The sequence below is a fragment of the Protomyctophum bolini genome, assembly GCF_963924005.1.
Source record: "Protomyctophum bolini genome assembly, chromosome: 18".
In the NCBI taxonomy this organism is placed as follows: Eukaryota; Metazoa; Chordata; class Actinopteri; order Myctophiformes; family Myctophidae; genus Protomyctophum; species Protomyctophum bolini.
In genome coordinates this window covers 14,124,887-14,150,734 of record NC_137879.1, presented here as the reverse complement: position 1 = coordinate 14,150,734, position 25,848 = coordinate 14,124,887, and the positions used below count along the sequence as shown (strand labels likewise).

Below are 25,848 nucleotides of genomic sequence, written 5' to 3'. Positions count from 1 at the left end.
TTGCATCAGCAATCACTCAGCTCCATATATGGGCACAAAAGGGGCCAGGTCCACTCAGCTCCATATATGGGCACAAAAGGGTCCAGTGATTTGTTTGTTGTGGACCTGGCCCCTTTTGTGCCCATATATGGAGCTGAGTGACACTAATTCGTAATTTATTCTAATTGTTATTGCAATTTACGATCTGCGTTCGCTTCCCGCGTTCGCGCGTCTTACTCGTACTTATACTAGATCACAGTTGTACCAACACATCACTCACTCACTCAACCAATTCACTCACCCACTCATCCCTCCATGTAGCTGCAGCACCAGCAGATGATGGAGCAGCAGCAGCAGGAGGATCAGTGTTCCTCAGAGCAGACGGAGGAAACCACGGAGGAGATTCAGCCGGGCGTCAACATGGACGCCATGGAGGTCCTCCACGTCAAGAGGAAGAAGACCATCCAGACGGTGCAGAAGAAGACCACCTCCTCCTCCTCCTCCTCCTCCTTCAGGTCCATGGAGAAGAAGAGCGTGTCCTCTTCCTCCTCCTCCTCCTCCTCCAAACAGACCTCCATCGCTGCCTCGTCCTCCATGTCCTCGTCCTCTGCCCTGGAGGACACCATCAAGATGTCCTCTTCCAGAAACATGCCGGCCATCGAGGAGGCGTAGATGAACAACTTTTCAGTGCCCTGCTTCTATAAGTCGGTTTCCGGGGACCACCAAGGGGTCCAAATGTTAGACCCTTTTGGGTCGGTAGATCGGAGTGTTTGCTGCAAATTTTGACCCGTCAGAGCTCAGAGTTAACGGAACCGTTAAAGGTCCAGTTGGTTCCATGTGTACACTCAGAGCTACATACCCTTAAGGGTCCATTATTTGGAACCCTATTGGTCCCCGGACCTGACGTTGAGAACGGGTGTTTTAGTGAATGTTAAAGTAGGCTCATATATACTTCATCACACGGCCACTTTTGTCACTTTAAAATGCGTCACTTTTTGTTGAGCGAAAAGTGGCGAGCGGCGAAGCATAAATGAGCCTTTTAGATTGTCGAGTAGAGCTTTAATTTGCAGTTTACAGGCAGCATTATGGCAGGTTCTATACTTCACTTGGTTGCTCGTATCTGGAAAGTAAACCAGGTGCGACAGGAGAGGGAAGAAGAAGGGAATTAATGCTGCAATCCGAAACTTTTTCATTGAATTTCTTTCTGTATGGTAGAGTATGTTAATGTCAATTACAGTGGTGGAAAAGTAAATGTATCAATGCTGCAATCGCAATGTGATAAAAGTCCAGAATTCAAAATGTACTTGAGTAATATAGTAATAATATATATAATGATAGTAATAATAGTATTGGCATCAAAATATATTTAAAGTACCAAAAGTAAAAGTACTCATTATACAGTATGTCCCATTTCAAGTAAGTACCGGTATACACATCTTTTGAAAGTAGCAGATCTAAAGCTCACGATGCATCGCATTGCGACTACGGTAATTGTGAGCTTGTAAATCGGCTATTTTCAAATGTATATAGGGCTGAAGTGGTTAATGCATTTATGTAAGTACTTAAGTAAATGTACATACATAGTTTCCACCACTGTTTAATACTTAATAACTAGTATTCAAGAATTATTACTGCCTGAAGCTCATACACCGTTGAGCGGTATAAATGTGGTCTCATTCAGGAGACCGCAGATTCAAATCCCAGTTCGGACATAAGAGTTCAGATTGCAGTTTTAAGCATGTGTAATGTAGAGAGGACTTTTGTCATGTTTGTAGAAAGTTTGATGGGTGGAATTGTGTGTATAAAATGGGTTTCATGAACGATGCAATCGTGATGCAGTGTCAGGGCTTTCCACGTCAGAGAGGAAGTCATGAAGTGAGTTTTAAGAAAGTTGTATGAAATGTATTTGGTGTGTTGATGAGAAAGGGGAAAAGAATGCTATACCGGAAATGTCTCCCAAGCTCTTGCTGCAATAACCAAAGTATTTATTAATCATGTTTTTTATCTTTATAAGTGAATAAAATGCTGCAAGCTAAAGTGAGAAACTTTATCCATACCACACAGCATTGGATTAAGACCGCTGTTTTTGTCATGTGGTAAAGTGATGTTTATCTGAGTAAGATAAACGGCTGTGGCGGCTGTGGCTCAGGAGGTAGAGCAGGTCGTCCAATGTTCTTGGGTCAGCGGTTCGAATCCCGGCTCCTCCTGTCGACATGTCGAAGTGTCCTTGAGCAAGACACTGAACCCCAAATTGCTTCCGATGTGCTGGTTGGTACCTTGCGTGGCTTCCGCTGCAATCGGTGTATGAATGGGTGAATGTAATGCACAATCTATGTAAAGCGCCTTGGATAAAGGCGCTATATAAATGCACCATTTACCATTTAAGAACTTTGTTTGATCTGTGATGTACGTATGTCTGGCAGGTTCAGTTTTTTAACAATGCAATGGTGGCTCTAGTAAGAACTCAAGGCTGGACTGGGAGTACATGTTTTAATTTAATATTGGAGGAAAAAACAATAAATGATTTTGTCAAAGCAAAACGCATCCTTTGTCCTTTCGCCCCGTGTCCGAAACGGTTGAGAAATGACAGTAACCGTGTGGGCGTCCCCAGGGGGTCCATCTACTGTACTGTCACACCTGAAATCATCATATATACAGTTAATGTGTGTGTGTGTTAGGCTGCGTGTTAAAACACAATTTTCGTGCTCTGATGGAGCCAGACTGACGGACCCAGGCAGCCAGCCAGCCAACCAGGGACATGCATACCGGTAGCTCTGTAACTTGAATGTGGATAATATGGACATTTGTGTTGCAGTTTTTCACGTTGTCTTGGCCTAAATAAATTGCCTTGAGATACCAGTGGAGTCTGCTAGATGAAGAAACTTTAGGAGCGGTTATAGTGAGACATACGTTATTGTTTATTGGTGCGGCCCTGGCTGGAACCCATCAAGGACACCTGTGGGTCTGTAGATACAAGCCAATTAAATGCTGTGTACAGTCCACTGGTGTACACAGCATTTGGTGTTTTGGTCTGGACTACTTGACCACTACTGTGACCGTCATAGTGACCATTGCTCACAATGGTTGAAGAAATGACAGTAGCCTACATACATCGCTGTCATATCAGCGGGCAAGCTAGCTGATCTCTGGTCTTTGCATATAGCAGTGGTGCAGGAAGTACTCAGATTTTTTTTATTAAGTAAAAATAGTAAACTCAAGTTAAAAGTATTGGCATATCATAGTTTTTTTTTATGATCAGTACTTTATTTTAGATTTTTTTACAAACACATAAAACAGAAAACTTAAAATACAAACAACAACAGCAGAGTACGTATTCATGGACATGCAAGATAGATGGCATATCATAGTTAAAGTACCAAAAGTAACCATGTCCCATTTTCAAAATTTGTCAATCTTTCGAAAACCTGAATTCTAGTCAAAGGACAACTAGGATGGATGTTTAATGTATTTTTGTAATAATAGGCCTACATCTAAATCTGCATTATCTGCATTGTGAACATACTCAAATACCTCAAATCCATACTTAAGTACAGTACTTGAGTAAATGTACTTAATTACTGTCCACCACTGTTGCATATAGCCTACCCTAACATGATTAAGAGGACTGCAGGGAGTTTAGTGTATAAACTCCTATGCCCATCAAAAATCTCCATTTCCTTATTACTTTGACTAAGTAAGGTCAAACCTGTCACGTGAGGTCATGGGGTCATTATGTGGATGCCATTTATAGCTAGCTGTTACTAGATGTCAGGATAGAAAACCATCAGTGCTAGAGGTCCTGGTAGGATACAAAAAGAAAACAGTTAAATAAACACAAGAAACACAACAGCAAATGTACACTATCAATTTGTTTGGGTCCAGAGAAACAAATATATTCCAGAAATGTTGCAGCTGTCAGTCCAGTCATGCAAAAGAGAGCATGACCCCCTCACAAAAGAACTATGCTCCGATCTAAAACACACAAGGAGCTTTTATTGAAAGCCTCGACTGCATGGTGACTGTGACTTTAAAAAGAGAACTTTCCACATGTTGTTTCCTCCCATGGCTCCGTTCACAAACACGGCAGTGTGTAACAATATGTCCTGTCCTGTCTAATGCACAGGAAAACGGAAAAAGTGCACTCACTGAAAATATGACAGTGATGCACTGCCGTCTCTTCAAGAAAAAACACAGTCTTTTTTGAAATGCTGACCCTGGGAGATTTCTTATGCTTTCATGCTATTCTAGTTTTAACGGGTTCTATTTACAGAACCATGTTGTTCTTTGCTAGGCCTACTTCTCTAGAATGTTGAAATGTTGAAAACACTCAATTTATTTTCTTTCATATGTAGCCCCCAGCCAAAACGCAGTCCACCATAGCCCTGTCAATTGGGCTCAGCCCTATTGGCACGGTAGGTTGTGCATCAGTTTTGCAAGTGGAACTGTGGGAGACTGGGGTTCGATCCCTGCTCACCAAAAAACACTACTGTCTACACAAACTATATCCCAAGGCAATTCATATTTACACACTTTGCCTATTAGGTCAATTAAGTTCTTAGTTTTGATAGATTCAAATATGTTTGAAGCATATATTTTTATATACATTTAATAGAAGTACAATATGTATTTTTTCCATTAATCTTTTTTTCCATTGATTGCACATGGACCATGTGTAACTAATGCCATGGATCACTATAGTGGTCCGTGGACCACTGGTTGAGAAACAGTGATTATTATAGCCGTTATCACCTGCAGGACACAGGACCCAACAGTGGGTTTGTTGATTACGGTCTGAAACACACAGTTTTTTCACACAACTAGTGACTATCTGGAATTGACAGCAGAGATGATGAATGCCGTGAACTAAACACAATTTACAATATAACAACGTCACAACACCTTCATTTCCACTGAATCACACTGACTGCCAGAACTAATGCGAGTAACTAACTCACTACAGTCGCTTGTTGCCCACACATACAGTAAGTCACATTTGAAGTTCATTGTTTGCAGAAACAATACAGTGACTGTATGACAGTCAGTCAATATCATTCACCCACCGACAGCCTGGGTCTGATGTGACGCCGGCTGGCAAAAGATATTGTAAGACAAACAATAGCCTGCGGGACCACATGGTCTCTGTTGGTGAGAATGGCTTCTGTCACAGAGAGGACAATGACAGCATTTCATTATGGAACCATGCAGGGTTCCGGAGCTTTCTCTGAGGCTGTGTAGTATGTGGGCCTGTGGGTATGTCACTGTCTCTGTTCAGCTGGCCAAACATGGCGTCAATGAAGCCCACCACTAGCATTCTTAGCGTCAGACCTCTTGTACTCGTACAGTACGTGACTCAACAGCTACCGTAGATCACTGCCACGCTGTAGGCTGCTCTACAAATGTCACTGTTGATTGTGTTCAAGGGTGGATCAAGGCCAGGTTCTGATGGAGTCCAAGTACATTATATGTGTGTCTAAAAAAATACACTGAGAGTAACCACTAACCACATATATGATTTTTAAAAGCACATTAAAACGTGGTGGAGGTAAGCTCTTTGTTTACGGTTGGAAAATCTACCGGCCGACAGACCAACAGAACGACTCACAGACTGACTGACTGACAAACTGACCGACAGACAGACTGACAGTCTGCCGGATGAACATGTGACCAAACCACTGACTGACAAAGTGGCTTAACCACTTAAACCCTGTATACTTAGCTGAGCGGAGTCCTCCTGGGCTCTATACTAGGTTCCCTCCTGTCTATTGTTTTTGTTATTTTCTAAAAGAGAACAGGAATAAAGAAGGGAACAGGGAAAACAAGGTGAGAAAGAACCAAACGGTGTCTGCATGTACACATAGCATATCCAGCTGGTAGAGTATGGTACATGCATGAGGTTAAAATGGTGCATATAAGAGCAGCAGCTATGTACATAATATTAGACATTAATGTGCAAAAAGAAAATAAACACATTGTACATGAGATCAAGGTTCAAAGAAAGTATCAGTGCAGTGGAGGCCTACTGTATGTCAGTCATATTGTGCTCTGGAGCGTCAACAGAGCTGCACTCCATGCATTGACTTAATTTCCTGCTATTGTTTTCGCCAGCTATGAGGAAGCTGTCATTACTGCAGACACAGCAGAAAGGTATGGTGTGTCACATGCACGCACGCACGCACGCACGCACACACACACACACACACACACACACACACACACACACACACACACACACACACACACACACACACACACACACACACACACACACACACACACACACACACATACAGCCAAAGTTGTGGAGGGTGGTTACCTGTATTATACACTATCATCTTCACTTCTAAAACCCACATCATACGCAATGACTATGATTTTGTCTCAGCAAAAATAGCTTTTGTTTACTTAATGATACTGTATGGAGGAAGGATACGGAGCATATGCAAGGCTACACAGTGCTAGTTACACCCTTCTACTGCACCAGTTGTACATTTGAGGATACTCCATCCTGTCTGATGTTAATCCCTTTGTCCTCTGATCTTGTCTGATCTGTGATTATGACCTTGAGCCATTTCAAACACTGTGACTTACTGTACGTGTATGCTTCATATTTCCAATAGAGAAAACATTCCTGTAAGGTCCTGAGAGGATTCTTATGGAAATCCTCAGTGTTAATATATCCATGTGTACAGTATACCCTTTCCCGGTCCATTTGGTTCCATCTGCACTCTCACCGAGTTAAATTAACACTGACATTTTTTGTGTAGTCCCTCTTAAAGATTCTGTAGGCCACACCTAGTGAACTACTTGACCACTTAATTATATTATACACTTAATTATGATATTAGTTGATAGCCTATGCTCTTTCTTTCCCTTCCACAACAAATCTGGGCTAATGTCTGTGTGAATGTTCTCTCCAGAACAGGGATGCTAATGTCTGTGTGAATGTTCTCTCCAGAACAGGGATGCTAATGTCTGTGTGAATGTTCTCTCCAGAACAGGGATGCTAATGTCTGTGTGAATGTTCTCTCAGAATAGGGATGCTAGGGTTCAGCCAGGTGGTTCATCCGATAGCTATACTGTTGTATTCTGAGAACTTTAGCCCAAAATAGCCGATCTACAAGCTCACAAGGCATTGTGTATGTGTGTGTGTGTGTGTGTGTGTGTGTGTGTGTGTGTGTGTGTGTGTGTGTGTGTGTGTGTGTGTGTGTGTGTGTGTGTGTGTGTATGTGTGTGTGTGCGTGTGTGCGTGTGTACGTGTGTGCGCACGCATGTGTGTGTGTGTGTGTGTGTGTGTGTGTGTGTGTGTCAGTTTCATCTCTGAAAAGAATAAGGCCCCTGGTAAAATGTAGTATCAAAACAACTAATGTGTGATGATATAAGCCTATAAGTATGGACAGACACTCCTAACATGTGCTGACCTGCACACAGGTAAACTGTTAGGGTTGGTTGAGTAACTATTTCAACATTCTGACAAGTCTGTCTTTGACCTTTCTTTGGAGAACTAAACATGGAGAAGCAGCATTCTGTTTTCTGTTTGTTGATAACTTGCTACCTTTTGCTGAGATTTTTGATTCATTGTGCTGAACTTATTATCATATTTGGTCTGTTTTATTTTATCTCCTTGTTTTTATTTTCTAGTCTCTTAAGGACCCTATTGTAAACAAGTGCAATGCTTTAGTTTATGGTGTCGTCCACAGTAAAAGTTTTTGTATTGAGTTGTGCTTTCGTTTGAAATGTACCCATTCTGCATACTGTTAATGAATTCAATCAATCATCAATCAGTCAATCAATCAATCAATCAATCAATCAATCAACCAATCAATCAATCAATCAAAGCTTTTAATAACTTTGCTCTTTTATAATAAAGTGTTTCGTTCACTTCACTTTTTTAGTTTAATATTTGTGTTACAGCACTTTGAATTGGTTTCTTGTAGAAGTATGCTTTATAAACTTGCCTTGCCCTGTTTCCTGAAGCTACAGTGTAGGAAACATATGTCTTTTTTTTCACTCAGGCATTAGTCATGGCCACCACCACGGGGCTTTGGTTGATGTCAGCGTGGAGAATCTGGAGTCTAGAATCCCATAGCCCGGAAAGGCCAGGTGCTGCAAATGGCTGTTTGGTTGTCAGGCAACCGTGAGTTCTTAATTCAGTGGTTTATATAAAACATTAATGTCAAGCACTGTCTGAAATGTGCCAGCAGCCAGGGACCCCATGAAAGAAGATTTTTCAAATATAGCAGATCTACAAGCTTACAACGTATACCATGGGATACCAAATCAGATCGGTGAACGAATAGGATCCACCGCCTGTTCTCGACCGGCACTCGCCCCTCTAGACCAGAAAGCACACAGGCTGGGCCAGGCTTTTGCTGCATGAGGAGTAGGGGACCGACCCCCTGGGGGCCGGTGTCCAAGGGATCTTTCATCTTGACAACCAGGGGCCTGTCAGCTGTCGCCCTACTTTAGAATGTAAATAGACAAAAACAAACAAAAAAAACGCAAGAGGACATGGCAACATTAGCGACTATGTATAAGAATAAGATACAATTTAATTTAAAGATATATTATATTATATTTATTTATTTGTGACCGAAGGTCGCAGTTAACTATGAAACCTTGCGTTTTTGACACATAACCCACAATCCCCGTCACTCTGTCACGACCTACTCTAAGGTCACGACACCTAACTCAAATCCTTGTCACTCAACCAGGCAAGCCCCCAGGTCATCGTGACATCACCCCCCCAGGTCACCCCGTCCCCAGGCAAGCCCCTGGTTATATTACATTATATTGGCCTATATTATATTATTAACCTCGTGTCACCAGGCTTTCCACCTCGATCACATTTCCACATTTCTTGACCCACACATGCCTCCCCTACAACTGCCAATTCTGGCAGCCTAGATTAGAAGATGCAGCCAGGGGCCTCCTTTAGTCCTTGGCCCCTGAGGGGTCCCTGTGCTCCAATTTGAGTGTTGCTGTGTGTGTTGCTGTCTATGTGTGTAAGCTTTGTGGAATCTGGTGCCTCTTTTATGCAACTGTTAATGTACGGTAAACTAATTTGATTTTAATCGATTATGTAAGATTTCTTTGCATTAAATAAATATATCCCCAAAATCAGGGTTTTCGATAGTTCCAATCACAAGTATAAGAAAATAACCAACAGTTGCTTGCTGAGATGCTGCCCTATTGATTATTACTCAATTTTATTTCATAGCGACATTGCATTTCGCCGCCCAATTAAATCGATCGACTACAACCAAACGAACCAATCACAGCGCGAGCGTCCCTCCGAGCCATGGGAGCTGAAGTGCTGTAATGAGATGACAGCTGATGGTTCTCGGGGGCAGTTTCACTGACTGAGCTCTCCCACTGCACTGTTGACACTCTGGACACTAAACAACACTTTTACTTCATAACAGCTCAATAAAACAACGCTAACAATAAGTTCCTAGCTGGGAAAATGAACGTGTTTACATCTGTATGGACTGGGATGAGTCTGATTTGATGCTGCGCACTCCAGAAAGGAAAGAAAAAGTCCCACATCACCACACGTAAAAAGTTGGATATGATTCATGGGTGATTCTAACGGATCCATGCATTTGTTCCACTCTAAACGGCTCTAAACAGGTAAGAAACACATACGAATAATGTCATATTTTGGTGTTTTGATGTTTTTTTGCTTAGGGAAGGCGTTAAAAAAAGCACATTCCCATGACGGGGGGACTTCCATCCCGATCACTGGAAAGAGACACATTGGAAACTTCAGGTTTTTTCTTTGAACAAATGAATGTACCTACTAGTTTAACAGACTGTTAAACAAGACAGCACTAGTTTCCTCTCCCCCACCTGTTTACACATGAAGTAGCCTATTTGTATAGGTCTTTTTGAAAACCAAATGGTGAAGGACTGACAGCAATAGATACTGACAGTGGTTTTGGGGCGTATGTATATTTTCCAGAGTTTACTAACAGTTGCAGCTAGAACTCAGTGAGGTGGACATTATGAATGGAACTCCACACATAACGTGATTGCAAAAGAAGATGATAATCACTTTATAGTAAATTCACACAAGGTCATTGAAATGTGTATTTATGTCTGTCCTGTACAGTACACATGATACACTTATATGCACACAGCTTTGCTACACATAGGCCTACTTTCCTTATTAGCCCTAGAATGGCTGTGAACTGATAATACCTACATTAGCCTTGGATAAAGAAGACGTGTGTTTTTTTTAATCAAAAATAACTTTTATCAGACCTGGATTAAAAAGTCAGACTCAATAAAAATACATCTATGATAGTTGATCCAAGGCTAACATTTAATGTATTCCATGAATTTCATGAAATATATTTAATATATTACAGCCTTGCTGTGAGCAGTGATTCTCATTTCTTAAGCACCTTTTATATATTTTCAAGGACCCTTACATTACCCTGACTTTTTAATCTCTGTCTGGGACCTCTGTCTGTCTGTCTGTCTGTCTGTCTGTGTCTGTGTCTGTCATGCATATTCTGGAGGGAACATTCCGCATTGCGACACTTTGTGAGCTTGTAGATCTGCTATTTGTGATTATAGAGAATTGGTGGCACATTCTTTTTTGGGCTCAGTGCCTTGCTCAAGGGCAGAGTTGGTGCAGGGAGGGGACTATAGATGTACCACCAGCCACCAGGTTTGTGGAATAAACTGACATGCACATTGGAACAACTTAGTGTCGGGCTGGAATCAGACTAGCGACCTTTCCACTCCAGTCACTGATCAGCCTCGCTAGTCGCTACGTACGTGAATCCATCGTTTGTTTCATCTGTGAGCGCGGTGAGTTGTTTATCCATGCATTCCACTCAGGATGCTATGCACCATACTATGCTCAGTGTTATGACTATACATCATTATACATTAGAGCATTTGGTTCTCAAACTGTACAGGCCAAAATAGTCATATTTGAACAAGCACTTGGAATTAGGCATTGCATTTTGTTTGACTCAGTTCCACAGATGAGGTGTAGCTTTTTACCTCCTGGTGGTCCCAGTTTGAGAAGCACTGCATTAGAGGAGCAGTGGAGTTGACTACTGTTCTTTAGTCTATATACTATACACTATACCCTTACCAATCGGAGAACCCGTCGGCGGAATCTGTCTTGACTCTTGACAGATCATACAGTTACTATTCTTATACTAACACATGGGTTGCATTCAAGTGTACTGTCTCAAACAGTGTGTGCAATGACTCAACAGGGCATGTGTCTCCACTGATGGCTGGGAAGCGCTATACGTGACCTTCTGGGTCATGTGTTGTTGCGTCAAGGTCAAGGGTGATACTTAGTTGTCTCGACTGAAAATAGAGTAATCATAACACATCTAGGGCTGTCACGATTACACATTTAAGTTGACGATTCATTGTCACACAATTAATTGCGATTAACGATTTAATTGTGTTTTGTTTTTAAATTGAACATTGGAACATACAATTTGTATTTCTGTTTGCTTTTTAGGCTTCGTTGTCACAAATCCCGCAGGGCAGATATGAGAAATAACTGAAAACGTGTACAACACTAACTTTGTGACGTGTTGTAAGCTTTTAGATCAAGTGACGTGTTGTAAGCTTGTAGATCTGCTATTTTGAAAATGTATGGACATTTTTCAACCTGGAAAGTGGCAACGATTGACGATTATGCAAAAATAATTGCGATTATTATGTAAAATAATTGCGATTAGGCCTGCTATTATGTAGTAATTGTGACAGGGGCCTAAACGCATCGCCCGGCGACGTGCTATGACTCTATGGACCGTATTTTGTGTGTAAGTAATAGGTCTTATTACTTAACTTAAGACCTGGAGGCGTGGCCAATGCTGTTTAGCTATTTTGAGTGGCCAAGACCTGGTACTTAAGATTATTATTATGCTACCTACTGGTATTGTGAACGGGACTGATGGGCCCTGTGGTCTCAGGGACTGATGGGCCCTGTGGTCTCCACACACAAGACAGACAGACCCACTTGTAGATGGCTAGACACTGTGCTATAAAAGGATATCTTCTTTAGGCTAACTATTGTGTAACAGACTGTATATTAATAGAATTTTGTGCTCTGTCATGAATAAGTATAGCAAGCCACTTGACCTCAGGTCAGGATTGTTCTCTCATTAAAGTCTGTAATCACAATGTAAACACAGGGCAGCCCAGTGTTGCTGATACTGTAAATGATTTGTTTACAGTACACTGGTAAAACAAGGCCTATATTTCCAATATTTTCATTGTTTGAGGAGCACCGGAATGGTTATTTTCCTCACGTTTATGTATGTGAATCAATATACCTCATACTGTATAGGCATATATATAAACAAATTACAGATTGGGTGTTAAGCATCAAACAAGTTATGGATGTTAACAATTCATCGGAAATCGATTATTCGTCATTAAGAAATTCTGCGGTTGGTTCTATCATTGGACAGTAATGCTGTCTGAACGCACATGTGGGCCGCCCGGTTAAAAAAGTCCCCCCACCTTGGTAGCCACAGAAACGTCTCTGCATGTGATGTGACGAACAAGACAGTGCACTTTTCATTTCATTTTATTCCTCATAAAAGATGCCATAACCTAGGGCTGTATCTCAAACGGTTAAATCAATATTTGATTTAAAAAAAACGCTGCTTTTAAACTAACCGGTTAATCGATCGATCAGGTTATCATCAATTAATTAATTAATCGATAATTTGCATCACTAAAACAAGTGCCTTCTTTTCTTATAATTATGTATAAAGCTCCATCAGTAGTAATCGAGAAGACACTCTTTATTCAGCACGATAGCCTAATGAGATGTCTTCACACCCCTCTATGGCAGTGGAGGTTTGTAACGGCCAAGCCTCAGCAAAGACAAACAGCTGAGATGTGTCAGTCTTGTCATTTCAACAGTGATTGAAATGCTTCCCGTGGTTTTGTGCAATCATTTGGCTGGTTGAAACTAATCTTTAGCAAGCATTTCAGTTCTCCTTTGTACCAGTTCTTTAGAGTATGTTCTGTTTTTATTTGAGCAAGTGGTTAAAGAAGCATGCGTTGCTCTTTCTTATGGCGGTTCTCTAATCAATCACACGCTAGTGCTACACGATTTTTGCTAGAATTGAGATCGCGATTCTCATTTTTTCCATGACAATATTTATTGTCTTCAGTCTGTAGTTGCTGAACATTACTAAATAAAAAAATTGGTGCAAAACATAAGAGTAACTAAAATAAATTGGACAGCCAACTAGTGCTGCACGATTCTTGCTCAAATTTAGAAATGAGATCGCATAGCTGTCTGAGTCTAGATCGCGATCTTCTTTCGATTAATCGTGCAGCACTACCACACAGCGACGGTACGTACGGTACAGGATGGTAAAAAGTTCCAAATCTGAAGTAGACGAACAAAGCCAACATTGTCGTGTTTTATCATTGAATACATACATTTCTTTCTCTGTTCAGCACTGCAGGCCTCTTTCCATTCTCTTTTGAGGTACTAGGAGAACTGTGACTCGCCTTGTGTTGAAGTCAGTCTCTGTCAACTAAGACCCTAGTTGAACCCCTCCCTGCTGGTCATGACATGCCATTAAAATATCCATTATCAGGGGTTGACACTAAGGTCTCAGAGGCACTTGCCTGTCAGGCAAGTACAGGTCATGTTCTACTTGCCTGAAAAGTTCATTGTGATAGGTAAAAAATTGAATTACCGTTCATTTTAACACATATGTTTTTATTTTACTTGCATATTCTGGGGCTAGATATGAGATGTGAGATATGGATAAATATTTCAATATTACAATAAATATTTCAATAAATAGCTATTTTTATTTCGATAGCTATCGTTCAGCTTGTAGATCTGCTATTTTTGAATAGCCAGCATGTAAATGGATACAGTACGCACTGCATGGTTAAAATGATTGTGATGCTACAATGACTACTTTTAGTGGGAACCCTCCAAGGATCCCTGCTGAAAACAAGAGTTTTCAGCAGGGACGGATTAACCCCCACGAGGGCCCGTTTGCCAGTAATTATTTGGGAGGCCCCATAGCAGACGTGCGCGTGAAATCTTTGTGTTTTACCATGCTTTTTACCTAAATTTAACAAAATCAGTGGCCAGTACCGTGGGGTCCAGTTTCCCCGAAGGGCCCCTGAGAGCCGAGGGCCTCTGGGCCACGGCCCCACTGGTCCAGTGGCTAATTTGGCCTTGGTTTTCAGGTTCCAATCAAGTCAGCCATTGTGGAGGCTGGCATATTACAAAGGATGCTAAACAACATTCTCTCTCTCTCTCTCTTCCACGCTCTTTGTGATGTCGATTAAAAGGTCTATTGTTTAACCATGTGAACCCTAGCGTTCCTATCCTGGGGCGAACATTGGGCAAAAACAGCACATAGTAAGCTCTTGGTTGATCTTGTAGATTGGTTTAAGTTTTTGGGGTAGGCTAGGCTAATACTAATAATGAATTGCATTTTTATAGTGCTTTTCCAAGTGCTCAAAGCGCTTTACAATGGTTCATTCATTCATACATTGGGAGGTGAAGTGGCGAACAGTCGACGCCAGCGTCCCCACTTGCTACATTCACACACCAATGGTAGCAAGCTCACACCGACCGACTCATTGGAGGCAATGTATGGTTCAGTGTCTTGCCCAAGGACACTGGACAGGAGGAGCCGGGATTCAAACCGCCGACCGAGTGATCATTGGACGACCTGGTCTACCTCCTGAGCCACAGCCTTCCTGATGTATAGTAGTCTGCTGGGGGGGCTCCGGTCAATGAAGTATGCATGCCAAAACAGGATAGTGAGGATACAGGTCATCAAACCGTTGCTGTACTGTACTGTAGTGTTGATTTTGTCGACTAAAACTATGACGAAAAATGTTGGTTGACTACCTTTTTTCACTGACGAAAATTAAACAAAAAAGGTTGTGATGACTATGACTGAATATATTGACGATTTTGTCAACAATTAAAAACTAGACGAAAATGAGGAACTAGTGGAGAAGAGATCCAGTAGAACTAAAAGACAAGTCATTTTATATTTAGTTGCATGCTGAAAATAGCTGCTCTACAATCTCATTGTGAGCTTGTAGATTTTCTATTTTCAGCATGCAACCAAATCAACCATTACGATGCCATCAAGGCATTGTCGAAATACAAAATCAACTGTAGATTTGTTCAACAAAAATCGTACGATATGTCGACTATTAAAAACTAACATTAAAACATTTCAGATGACTAAAATATGACTTCAACTAAATTCAGTTTGACTCAAAAGATGACTATGAAATTTGCGGTCAAAAGCAACACTGCTGTACCGTACCGGGAGCGTGACCAGCTCAGTGGCCTTGAGAGGTTACATTTTCCGTCCTGAGATTGGGAGGTCGGGGGTCATAACAAAGACTAGAAAAATATGTGCGTGGCACTCTGACTCAGTGTCAGGGATTGGATTCGTGGTATGTCCCTGTGACATACTAGCGTCATCGTGCACGTGCATGATGTTGTTGGCTTGAAGATCACCACAGTTACTCTTTCCTGCAAGCGACACCCCAGCGGGTGATGTTGATGGAGTATACAGTACATTGAGCTTCAGTGCGTGCTGTTGGATTTGACCGAGATTCTGCTTGCATGTTGTGGTGGATATTGTCAGCTGACTAGACAGCTTGGGACACAATGCTGCTCAAAATAGACACATTTGGCTTCATAAAGGCGTTTCACACTGTCACAGTTCACAATAGCTACTGTCTGACTGTAAACGAGACCTATTATAGTTAATTTGTGAGAGTATGATGACCACTCCGTGCGGGAGAATGAATGCCAATGTTTCCATCAACATTACTTTTTTTAAATTATCCCATCTTTTGTTGAAATTAGCTGTAGTATCTCACTGACAGCAATGTGCTAGTGATGAAGAGTGTTGCCATATCTGCTTACCGGGTATTTATAAGTGACCGTGACCTTGTTTTTCTGTACAGCCGCTTGTACAACTTGTTTCTAAAGTGTAGTTGCTTTTTTGGGCTTGCTTCCTAATGCTGTTTAAACGAGTGGTTCTCAAACATTTTCATGTCAAGGAACCCCCAAATTAATAATATGTATTTCCCTGTCGACGCCCATCTAAACATATTATAACAATTAACACAAGATTTGTGTAACTACCTAACCACTAAAGCACAAAAAAGGTTAAATATCATGCGAGCTCACAGCACATTGTGTCACGCCGTGTTGTGAGATTGTAGATCTTTTGGCAGCAGTTTTGTAAAGATTTACAGAAAATGGGGATGCCAGGGTTTAAAGTGGTTAATTGGTTTAATTGACAAATCCGTGAGTTTCCCTGCAATGCAATGATGCAAAGTTTGCAAACATACCTCATTAAATCTCACAATCATCAGCACCTGAGGTGCTGATGATGTTTTCATGAAATAATTGATTCAGAAAGGAAATGACAACAACAAACTATCAAGATAGGGTGTAATAACTTAAATTGAATTTAATCTATGACGGGGTGTAATTAGTTAGTTGCTGCGAGAGTGAGGTCTAGCCAACACCAACTCGGGATTCCTGGATCGCTGCCCACCACAATTTCCTATCCAACATCAGGTTCTTGAGCTCTGCACTCTGCAGTGTTGTCAGCCAAGCTGTCACGCCGCGGCACGTCTACATAGGTGGTACGCTTCTTTCCCCTCCTGGCAAGTTCTGGGTGTAATAACTTATATTGAATTTCATCTTTGGAGAAGAGATCCAGTAGTTTTAGTAGGTTTTGTGCATGTGTCTCACAACTAGATCTACTGTACAAGCTCACAAGGTGTCACTGAGCTTGTAGATCAGCTATTTTCTGCATGCAACCATGTGTAAAATCAGCCATTACGACGCTATCAAGGCCCGCCAAAATACATTTGTATCGACAAAATCACCTGTACATTTATTAAACTAAAACTAGACTATACACTGAAACATTTCACTCAAACAATGTGAAAAAAGAGCTGACTTGCTGTCAAAATTAACACTACTTCACTGGGCACTGGTCATCAATGTCATGTTTGATCCTCCCGGCTGTGACAAACCAGTCATTTATGACCTGATGTTTACCATAGATAGAACTTGAGTTGTTCTGCTGATATTGGTATCGGTATTATTTATTCCTAGATCAGTGCAATTCCGGGTCCATTTGGTTCCATTTGTAGTGTACACTCTCAGAGTTGTAAGGGGTGTTAAGTCCCTGGGCTACTCTTTGAGCTGTCTGGATTATACTGTCCTAGATGTGTTTAAATCACACACTGGTATGGCAGCGGTACTCAGAATCGACCGATAAGCAAGTTATGGAATTGGTATCGAGAAGGAGGAAATGGTACATCTCTAGTAGAGCTGCTAGGCTATTTGTGTTAATGAAGCAGGTGACACAATGGTTATGCACAGCCACAGTTGATGGGTTCAAATGTTGCAGTCATTGGTAAATAAATACTGCACGTGAGGCTTGTAAGCACTCTGAGCGTGATATATCCAAAGCGCTCCTCCGCTCGTAAAAGGCTTTCTGTGAACAGAGACACGGCCCCTGTAACTCTCAAGTTAATTATGTTTAATCAGCGGAGGGCGTTGGATATGAAATGCCTGCCAGAGAGAGACCCCAGATCACTGCCTGTCCATGTACACCTGTTCAATTATTGAGAGCCTGGTTTCTCGTATCAGTGGTGATGATGATGGCGATATTTGACCCCGTTTGTGTGTCAGTTTGCACCCGTTACACGACACACAACACATCAACACCTGGTCCAAACACACACATTCATCATGTCTAAACAAATAGACTCGTCAGGACTGTGATATCCATTGATTAGGCTATCACCTATTGCACTCCCTCTATGACCAGAGGAGATATAGGGTAAGATGAGATTAATCAAACTATATTCTTTGTTCTTTTATTGTTTAAATTGCTAGATTAGGTTTTCACAGCAGTGATGAATCACATAATAGGGATGGGAATTTGAACCTTTTTCTTTGTAACTTTTGGAATGTGGGCGGTTAAGCCTTTTATGACGTCATATCAATGAATGAAGTTCCACTCCTACTGTATGTGTGTGGGCCTAAACACATACGTTAGGTCTGTATGGCTGTCTTCTTCTCTCATCAAATGGTTATGATTTATTCCATCAATATTCTATTTCTATCTCATATTTTGTACCGTAATTGTTTTGATATGACTTAATTTTGGGTAAGTAATTTGGTCCGAAACGGCCTTCATAGTCCAGTTTTTGGTGAAGAAGTACAACATGACGACGTCACCCTCACACAACACATCTCTCTGGTCACCTCTTCACTGAAAACTTAAACCATTTAACCGTCCCATCCCTACGTGTAGAATATACACGTAGATTGTAGTATAGTGTGAGTATAGTAGATGATATAATAAATAGCAAATAATATAGTAAACAAATACAAATAAATAAACAAATCCACTAACAAGCCATGTTGCATCACGATTCACGACTAAAGTGAATTGTAGCTTGGGAAAGTCTGAATTTATTGGCCTTATGTAATCTTCCACAGAGTTCTTGGCAGGTCATAACCAGAACAAAACAACAGCAGCATTCTTCTCATTCTTCTGCGAGCCGAGCTTATGTTCAAGTGGATCTAAGCACAGGCAGCCAGGGACTGACTGATTGTGAACAGGGAAATGATAGGAATGAGACATCTGAGAAATCTGCTCCGTAGATACTCAATAACAACATAAACACTATAGTATCCCCATTCTTAGGCATGGCACACGTGTAAGAGCATCATTATTGTACCGTGTGAGTAGCCTGACGTGGCCAGTCTCATACCATGGATTCACTGATGCTTCCTCCCTGGTTATGACCTGTCATAACTGGAGGTAACCGTAACATAAAGTTTTGAAAATGCATTGCTCCTACGGATGTTGTCCTTTCGTCAGTGTAGTTGTCCCATGTCCTGGTGGTTGTAAATGCTTGTTACCTCTGGATGGATGCTGTAATATCACAGGCTGACTATATGTAGGTCAAACACACATCCTAAATACAAGTGTCTTGTCGGTTTGCCGTCGTATATGTATACCGTCGCAGTGATCCGAGTGTGGTGGACTGGGTCTTTTCTGTTCAAATGATGTATCATGTTGGGGGATCCCTGGTTTAAATATGATCATTTTGGCCTTTGAGGGGTCCCCAGTTAAAATATGATTATTTTTTGGGGGGTCCCCAGTTCAAATATAATTTGTGGGGTCCCCAGTTCAAATATAATTTGGGGGTTCCCCAGTTCAAATATGATGGGGGGGGGGGGGCACTGAACAGGAGAGTGGTCACTCACTGGTGCAGTGAGTTGTGTGAGTCAGGGCGGATCTTTTTTTCCTGTGAGTTCATGTGTTTTGGTGAAGTCTCACAGGAGAAAGACATGATGTGCTTACTGCTTACATAACCACGGGGCTCATATGAGAGCTATTAGTCGTCCTCTTCCTCGCCCCGCACGTTGTGTGGGCGTGGCGGTGGAGCTTCATCATCATCATCGGTGTTTGGCAAGAGAAATAAGCAATCAGGTCTATGAAAACAAGCCCACAACAAGCGACTACTAGGCCACATCGGACATTTGAAAATAGCCGATCTACAGGCTCACAAGTTGTGAGCCTGTAGATCACAAATACACTTGTTTCTAGTTCTACACATTAGAAACAAGACCAACTACACTTTAGAAACAAGACCAACTACACTTTAGAAACAAGACCAACTACACTTTAGAAACAAGACCAACTACACTTTAGAAACAAGACCAACTACACTTTAGAAACAAGACCAACTACACTTTAGAAATACACTTTAGAAACAAGACCAACTACACTTTAGAAATACACTTTAGAAACAACTTGACCAACTACACTTTAGAAACAAGAAAAACTACACTTTAGAAAGAAGACCAACTACACTTTAGAAACAAGACCAACTACACTTTAGAAACAAGACCAACTACACTTTAGAAACAAGAAAAACTACACTTTAGAAACAAGACCAACTACCAAAAAAACATCAACTCTGATTTTCATCATTCATCACCTCATCATCATCCTCACCAGGCACCTCTGGGGTCTCAGGGAACCCCCTCCCTCCCCTCCGCCTCGCAAACACTTCCCAGTCTCCTTGGCGACGGAGGCGGGGCCAGCTCTGAGCAGGGACCCGGCCAGCTGGGGATTGGTCGTCCTCTGTGTGGAAATGTTGATACAAAAGAGCAGTGATGGAAGAAGTACCGGTATTCTAAACAGAAATACTCTGTTGAGTCGTAAAAGTTTGGTATTCCTAAAATGTACTTGAAGTCGGCTAGTCATTATGCAGAAATGTACCATTTCACAAGTTTTTAAAACATATACGTATAATCTTTTGAAAATGGCCGATCTACAAGCTTATCTCACAACGCGTCGCAATGAGCTTGTAGATTGACAATTTTCAAGTGGGGCTGAAGTGGTTCATGCTTGTTTTGTAATAATAATCAAGATCTACAAAGTAACTAGTTACTAAAGCTTTCACATAATTATAGTGGAGTAAAAAGTACAATATTTGCCTCTGAGAAGTAGTTGAGTAGATTGCAAATTGGAAATGCTCCACTAAAGTAAAAATTATTCAAAACATAGGTACTTAAGCACTTGAGTAAATCTACTTAGTTACTTTATAGCACTACAAAAGAGCAGCTCCACCCTTTGTGAGCGACATGTGAACCAACGGCATTAATATTCAATACATGCACGTCAGGGAGAGAGGAATGAGAAAACATTCTTTCTCTGTGTGTTGTGTGTGTGTGAGTGTGTGTGTGTGTGTGTGTGTGTGTGTGACTGTGTGTGTGACTGGGTGTGTGTGTGTGTGACTGTGTGTGACTGACTGTGTGTGTGTGTGTGTGTGTGTGTGTGTGTGTGTGTGTGTGTGTGTGTGTGTGTGTGTGTGTGTGTGTGTGTGTGTGTGTGGACCACATTTTCCTCAGACCTCGTGAGCATGACCACATTTCACAAGTATTGAAAAGTGAGGAAAATCCAACAAATCAAGGACAATTTGCTCCTCAGAAATCAGGATCGTTAGCCTGTTTTTCCTTCCGTTCTTTTTTTTGGCATTTCAGCTTTATTAAAGAGAGAGGGAGAGAGAGACCCAGAGAGAGAGAGACAGAGACAGAGAGAAGAGGTTGACATGCAGCAAAGGGCCTCGGGTTAAACTTGAACCTGGGCCAACAGTGTGAAGGACTACAGCATTATTCATGTGGTAACAGACAGTGGTATGCACTCTTAACACGCGTGAGCCACCTGGGGCTGTTCTTTTTTTTTTTAGGGTTATAGGGTTACAATTAAGTGAAGTTAAGTACTTTATTCATTCCCCGTGGGGAAATTGCTCCTCTGCGTTTAACCCGATCCCTACCATTTTTGGAGCAGTGTCTCCAACATGCAGATAGGCCTGTCAATTATTACATAATCCTAGAAGTCAGATATGTCATTTTTAATTTATAAATGTTCCAACATTTTCCAACGACAGAATCACAATTCAATCGTTAATCGGGACTATTTGAGTGACAATTCATCGTCAAGTAAAAAAAAAGCCCTACATGCAGGACATAGTAATAATCATTCTGGTTGTCAAACTCTTTTGCGTCAAGGACCCCCAAATTGATTATGTACTTGGCCGCGGACCTTTTGACGGAGTTTGAGTTAAAAATGTTTGCTTTAAAAAAAATATATATATACTGTACTGTACAGTATAGTATATGCAAAGATTTGTTGGAAAAAGTTGGTGAATACGGGCAGAACATTCACACTCAGGAAGGCCGGGGTTGGTTCCACCTCAAAACATTCTTTGTTTAGTTTAGTTCAGTTCAATAGCACATTGTAATATAAAATAGAGACAATACATCAAAAATAGACACGTTATTGTGCAAGGAAAGGAAGAAGACGATATTTTATTATTTCTATTTTCCTTACCATTCAAGTAGTCACAGAATATATTTATCTCTACTACGATCGCACTCTGGACTGCAGATCATCACGGAGCATCTTTGCTGCACGTTGTCCCCCAATGCAGTAGAGTGTCAAATGGAAACGTTACAACTTTTAGTAGCTGAATAACCAGTAAGACACCCTGAGGGTGCACGCATCCGGCAGACTGCTGGGCGAGCGCTGGCGCTTTGGCATGGGGGGTCAGATCAACATATGGAATGAATTCTGTACTGGCCATATATGGAGCGTGTCTTAAGTGTATAGGGTTTGATGAGGTTAGATCAACGTCAGAACGGGTCAGCTCCATATATGGAGATCTAAGGGTGGCAGCGGGGGCTGTGTCTTGAGTGTCCAGGGTTTGATGAGGTCTGGCCATATATGGAGCGTTTCTTGAGTGTACAGGGTTTGAAGAGGTCAGATCAACATATGAAATGTCAAAACAGGTCAGCATATAGGGAGATCTAAGGGTGGGAGTGGGAGTGGGAGCAGTGTCTTGAGTATACAGGGTTTGATGAGGGCCCAAATAGGGCCGGGTCATAATGTTCGGGCCTGTTGAGAACTAGTTTTTGCCGGCTGCCGGGCGCGGCTGCACTGATAACTTTGGGGCAGGCCCGTCTAGACTTTGAATGGACAGGTATATCTGTCAAAATGGAGACATCGAAGAGGAAGGATGGATGGATCAACCTATGGAATGTCAGAACAGGTAAGCTCCATATATGGAGATCTAACGGTTTGAGGTCAGATGTAGAGTTGCTGGCCGGCTCCATATATGCAGATCTAGGTGATGATCCAGTCTTCTCCACGTATGGCTATCCAGGGTTTGATGAAGTCAGTGTTGTGATCTTCATATACAGTATGGAGACGTCTCACGAGGCGTGATGGACTGATGTGATGGCCATATATAGTGGCGTGCTTGACATGTCACAAGGCGTGATGTCATAATCTGAAACCTATGGTCGCAAAAAACTGTGCTTCAAAATGTCAAGTGGTTTTTTATTGATTGATTGATTGATTGAATACTTTATTAGTATTTTTTTTTAAACAAGCACGGTAAAACATTTGGGTTGAAAGGATAACACGAGTCCTGGATACTTGTTTCCATTGTGGTCCTATGCATTCAATTAATCAACGGAGCATACTAGACATACTAAAATAAGAATACATGTCATCAACAGATACAAATAGCTACAGTATATTGTCAGAGGAGAAAAAGAAGAAAAAACTGGCAGTATATAACTCCTCATTTCAAGGGGATTTAATATCCATCTCCCCTTTAGTTTTCTGACAGATGCTTTTTCAGGCCAGTGTTGAAAGAAGCCAGTCTGATTCACTTCATTGAATGGATGGTGTCTGGGCATTCCACATTTCGGTGGCAGAGTAGTAGAATGAATATTTTCCCACCTTTGTGCTGAATTTCATAACAGACAGTGAGCACTGTAGCTGAAGAAAGCATGTTTCATGTCTCTTGTGGAGTCAGGTGGTGTCTGGCTCCACCATGGGAACACACAGCAGGCCTGCCCTGACTACTGACATCATGAGTCAGTGTGGGAGACTGTCTTTGCTTCTTCCTCCAAACCATGCAGTGGTTTAGAATCTTTTATTTGAATAATAATAATTTATTTTGAACTGTGGACCCTCCAACTGACAAGCACTTGGAATGTAGGAGGTGAGGCATTCAATTTAGTTTGATTCGGTAACTTCCACAGATGAATATTGTGATAAACGGCTATTTTTTTCCTTTATACTTTTGATGCAGTAAAGGTCTTTCTTTCTTTCTTTCTTTCTTTCTTTCTTTCTTTCTTTTTAAGGTCTTAAAAAGGGACTCGATGTTGAGAAGAACCAGTGGTTGGCTGGTTGCTCTAAATGCTTTCTGAAATGCTCTGTGTTTTTGTGCACATTGGGTTTGTTTGCAGTCTGCTCATCTGCAGTAGAACGGGACAGATTTATGTGAAAAGGGTGCCATTTCTTCTTACGCCTTGGATGGCAATTGGATGATATGAGGCATTTTGTTCCAAAAACCTGTTGGTGGCGCTATAACAGGCCAATGTGAAAAGGGTGGGATATATTCCTCAGCCTAGTAGGAAAGTCTGTGAAAGATTTCACGTAAATTGCACGCTGCGTTCATGATTTGAGGCTTTTTGTTAAAAACGTGCCAATCCTGCAAATTCTGAAAGCCAATGATAGCCAATCAATATGAAATATCGGACAGATCTGTCTTGAGCACATGACTATAGAGATAGTGTGTAACGATTTGCGGGATTTTTGGACAAAATATGGAGGAGTAATATAAAAAAAAATGTTTTACACAAGTTAGCCTCCTGGTGGCGCTATAACAGGCCATTCTGGAAAATTTGGGGCAGAGGTTGTCTCTTTGGGGCAGGTGGTTGTCTCCACCAGGCCGAAAAAGGATTACACAAAAAAGTCCTGGGGGTTTCCGTTGTGGTCCTATGTATTCAATTAATTATCACGTGAGTATGGTACATGCTGGAAAATATATTAAATAGCTATATTTACAAAGGAAAACAGAAACAGGGAAAACGGGGAATCTTTCTGTATTTTGTCATAATTATGTTATGTATCATTTACCCATGATGCTGCATCTCAAGGGGATGTCCCTTCAATACAAATCTGAATCTGAAATGATGGCACATCTGTGCAGTCGACCTACAAGCCTCACATCGGTGCAGAGTACACCACTCACTGTTGACATTACTGTGCTATTTCCCAGAGCATGGTGGAAATCATGTGGATCTCACGATCCACCCGAGTCTTAACATAAACATAACGTAACATTTTAACAAAGTTATGGATTACAGCTTTATTGCTGTTCCACAGTCATTCACGCTAAGCTTCTCATTTTTACATTTTCTAGTTTAACCCAAACATTGAAACTATAGCATACAGCATTTGGTTCTCAATGTGTGGCCTAGCTGGCCAGGGGACCCCCAGCCCTGCCCTCCTTGTGGGGGTACCAGGGGGTCGCCAGCAAAATCATTTTAACCACTTATCCATTTGATTTATACGTTGGCTCACAGTGCATTTCGTACCACGCTGCGAGCTTGTACAGTACATCTGCTATTTTTGAACATATTTGATTATTATTTTTTAACACATCTTCTCTTCTGGGGGTCCCTGGCACAAAACATTTTCAGATGGGGATTCAAGGCCAAAAAACGTTTGATAACCATTCACTGCAGTACTACAGCATGTGACAGGGTTATGTCATCATGACACAAAGCAAGTGTTGTCCCCTGGGAGAGATGATTTATACTGTACGTACGGTAGATCGGCTATTTTCGGCGTGCTTATGAATCACAGGCTCTGAACAAGCATGGCTGCTGTTGACAACTGTCAGCCAGACATGTGTGTGTGGGGGAAAAAAAGACCAGACAGTGAAGGGAAAAGCGGGACAAATGTTTCTGTTGTGTGCAACGTCCAGAACCATCCAGTGACGGCTCAGCCACCTGTTCTGGGCTGCGCTGCTCTGAGTCCAACCAACCAAAGCAGGGTTTATTTTTATTGTTGTGGATGCAGCATTCTGACTAGAAAGGACACAACAATGAGCCATCGATCGGTTCAAACAATCAGGAATATCAAAACCTCCGTCCGCCCAAACCCCCAGCGCACTCCAGAAGATTCCACCCACCTGCGCGTGTGTGTGTGTGTGTGTGTGTGTGTGTGTGTGTGTGTGTGTCTGGCAGTCTGAATGTGATGGAATGTGTGTGTGTGTGTGTGTGTGTGTGTGTGTGTGTGCGCAGTCCTGGCTACACTATATTGGCATCAGATGTCCTGCCACCCGTTCAATAAAAACAAAGGCAGTCAGCAAATGTCTCTGCCTCCCACACACAAATGCATGCATGCATGCATGCATGCACGCACGCACGCACGCACGCACGCGCACACACACACACAC

The 25,848-nt window shown here is 41.7% G+C and overlaps 2 protein-coding genes across 6 annotated transcripts in view; both read left to right on the top strand.

Moving 5' to 3' along the window:
- The window catches only part of nrap (nebulin-related anchoring protein), a 57,658-nt gene extending 56,481 nt beyond the window's left edge, over positions 1-1,177 (top strand). For all 3 annotated transcript variants that reach the window (XM_080789479.1, XM_080789478.1, XM_080789477.1), the window contains one exon: positions 301-1,177. In XM_080789479.1, the coding sequence (XP_080645605.1) occupies positions 301-651 (351 nt within the window). In that variant the 3' untranslated portion in view covers positions 652-1,177. The remainder of the gene's footprint in view (positions 1-300) is intronic.
- An 8,195-nt stretch (positions 1,178-9,372) lies between these two features.
- Positions 9,373-25,848, top strand: part of dnmbp (dynamin binding protein) — an 81,671-nt gene continuing 65,195 nt past the window's right edge. For all 3 annotated transcript variants that reach the window (XM_080789749.1, XM_080789748.1, XM_080789747.1), the window contains exon 1: positions 9,373-9,609. The gene's annotated coding sequence lies outside the window, so the exon portion shown is untranslated. The remainder of the gene's footprint in view (positions 9,610-25,848) is intronic.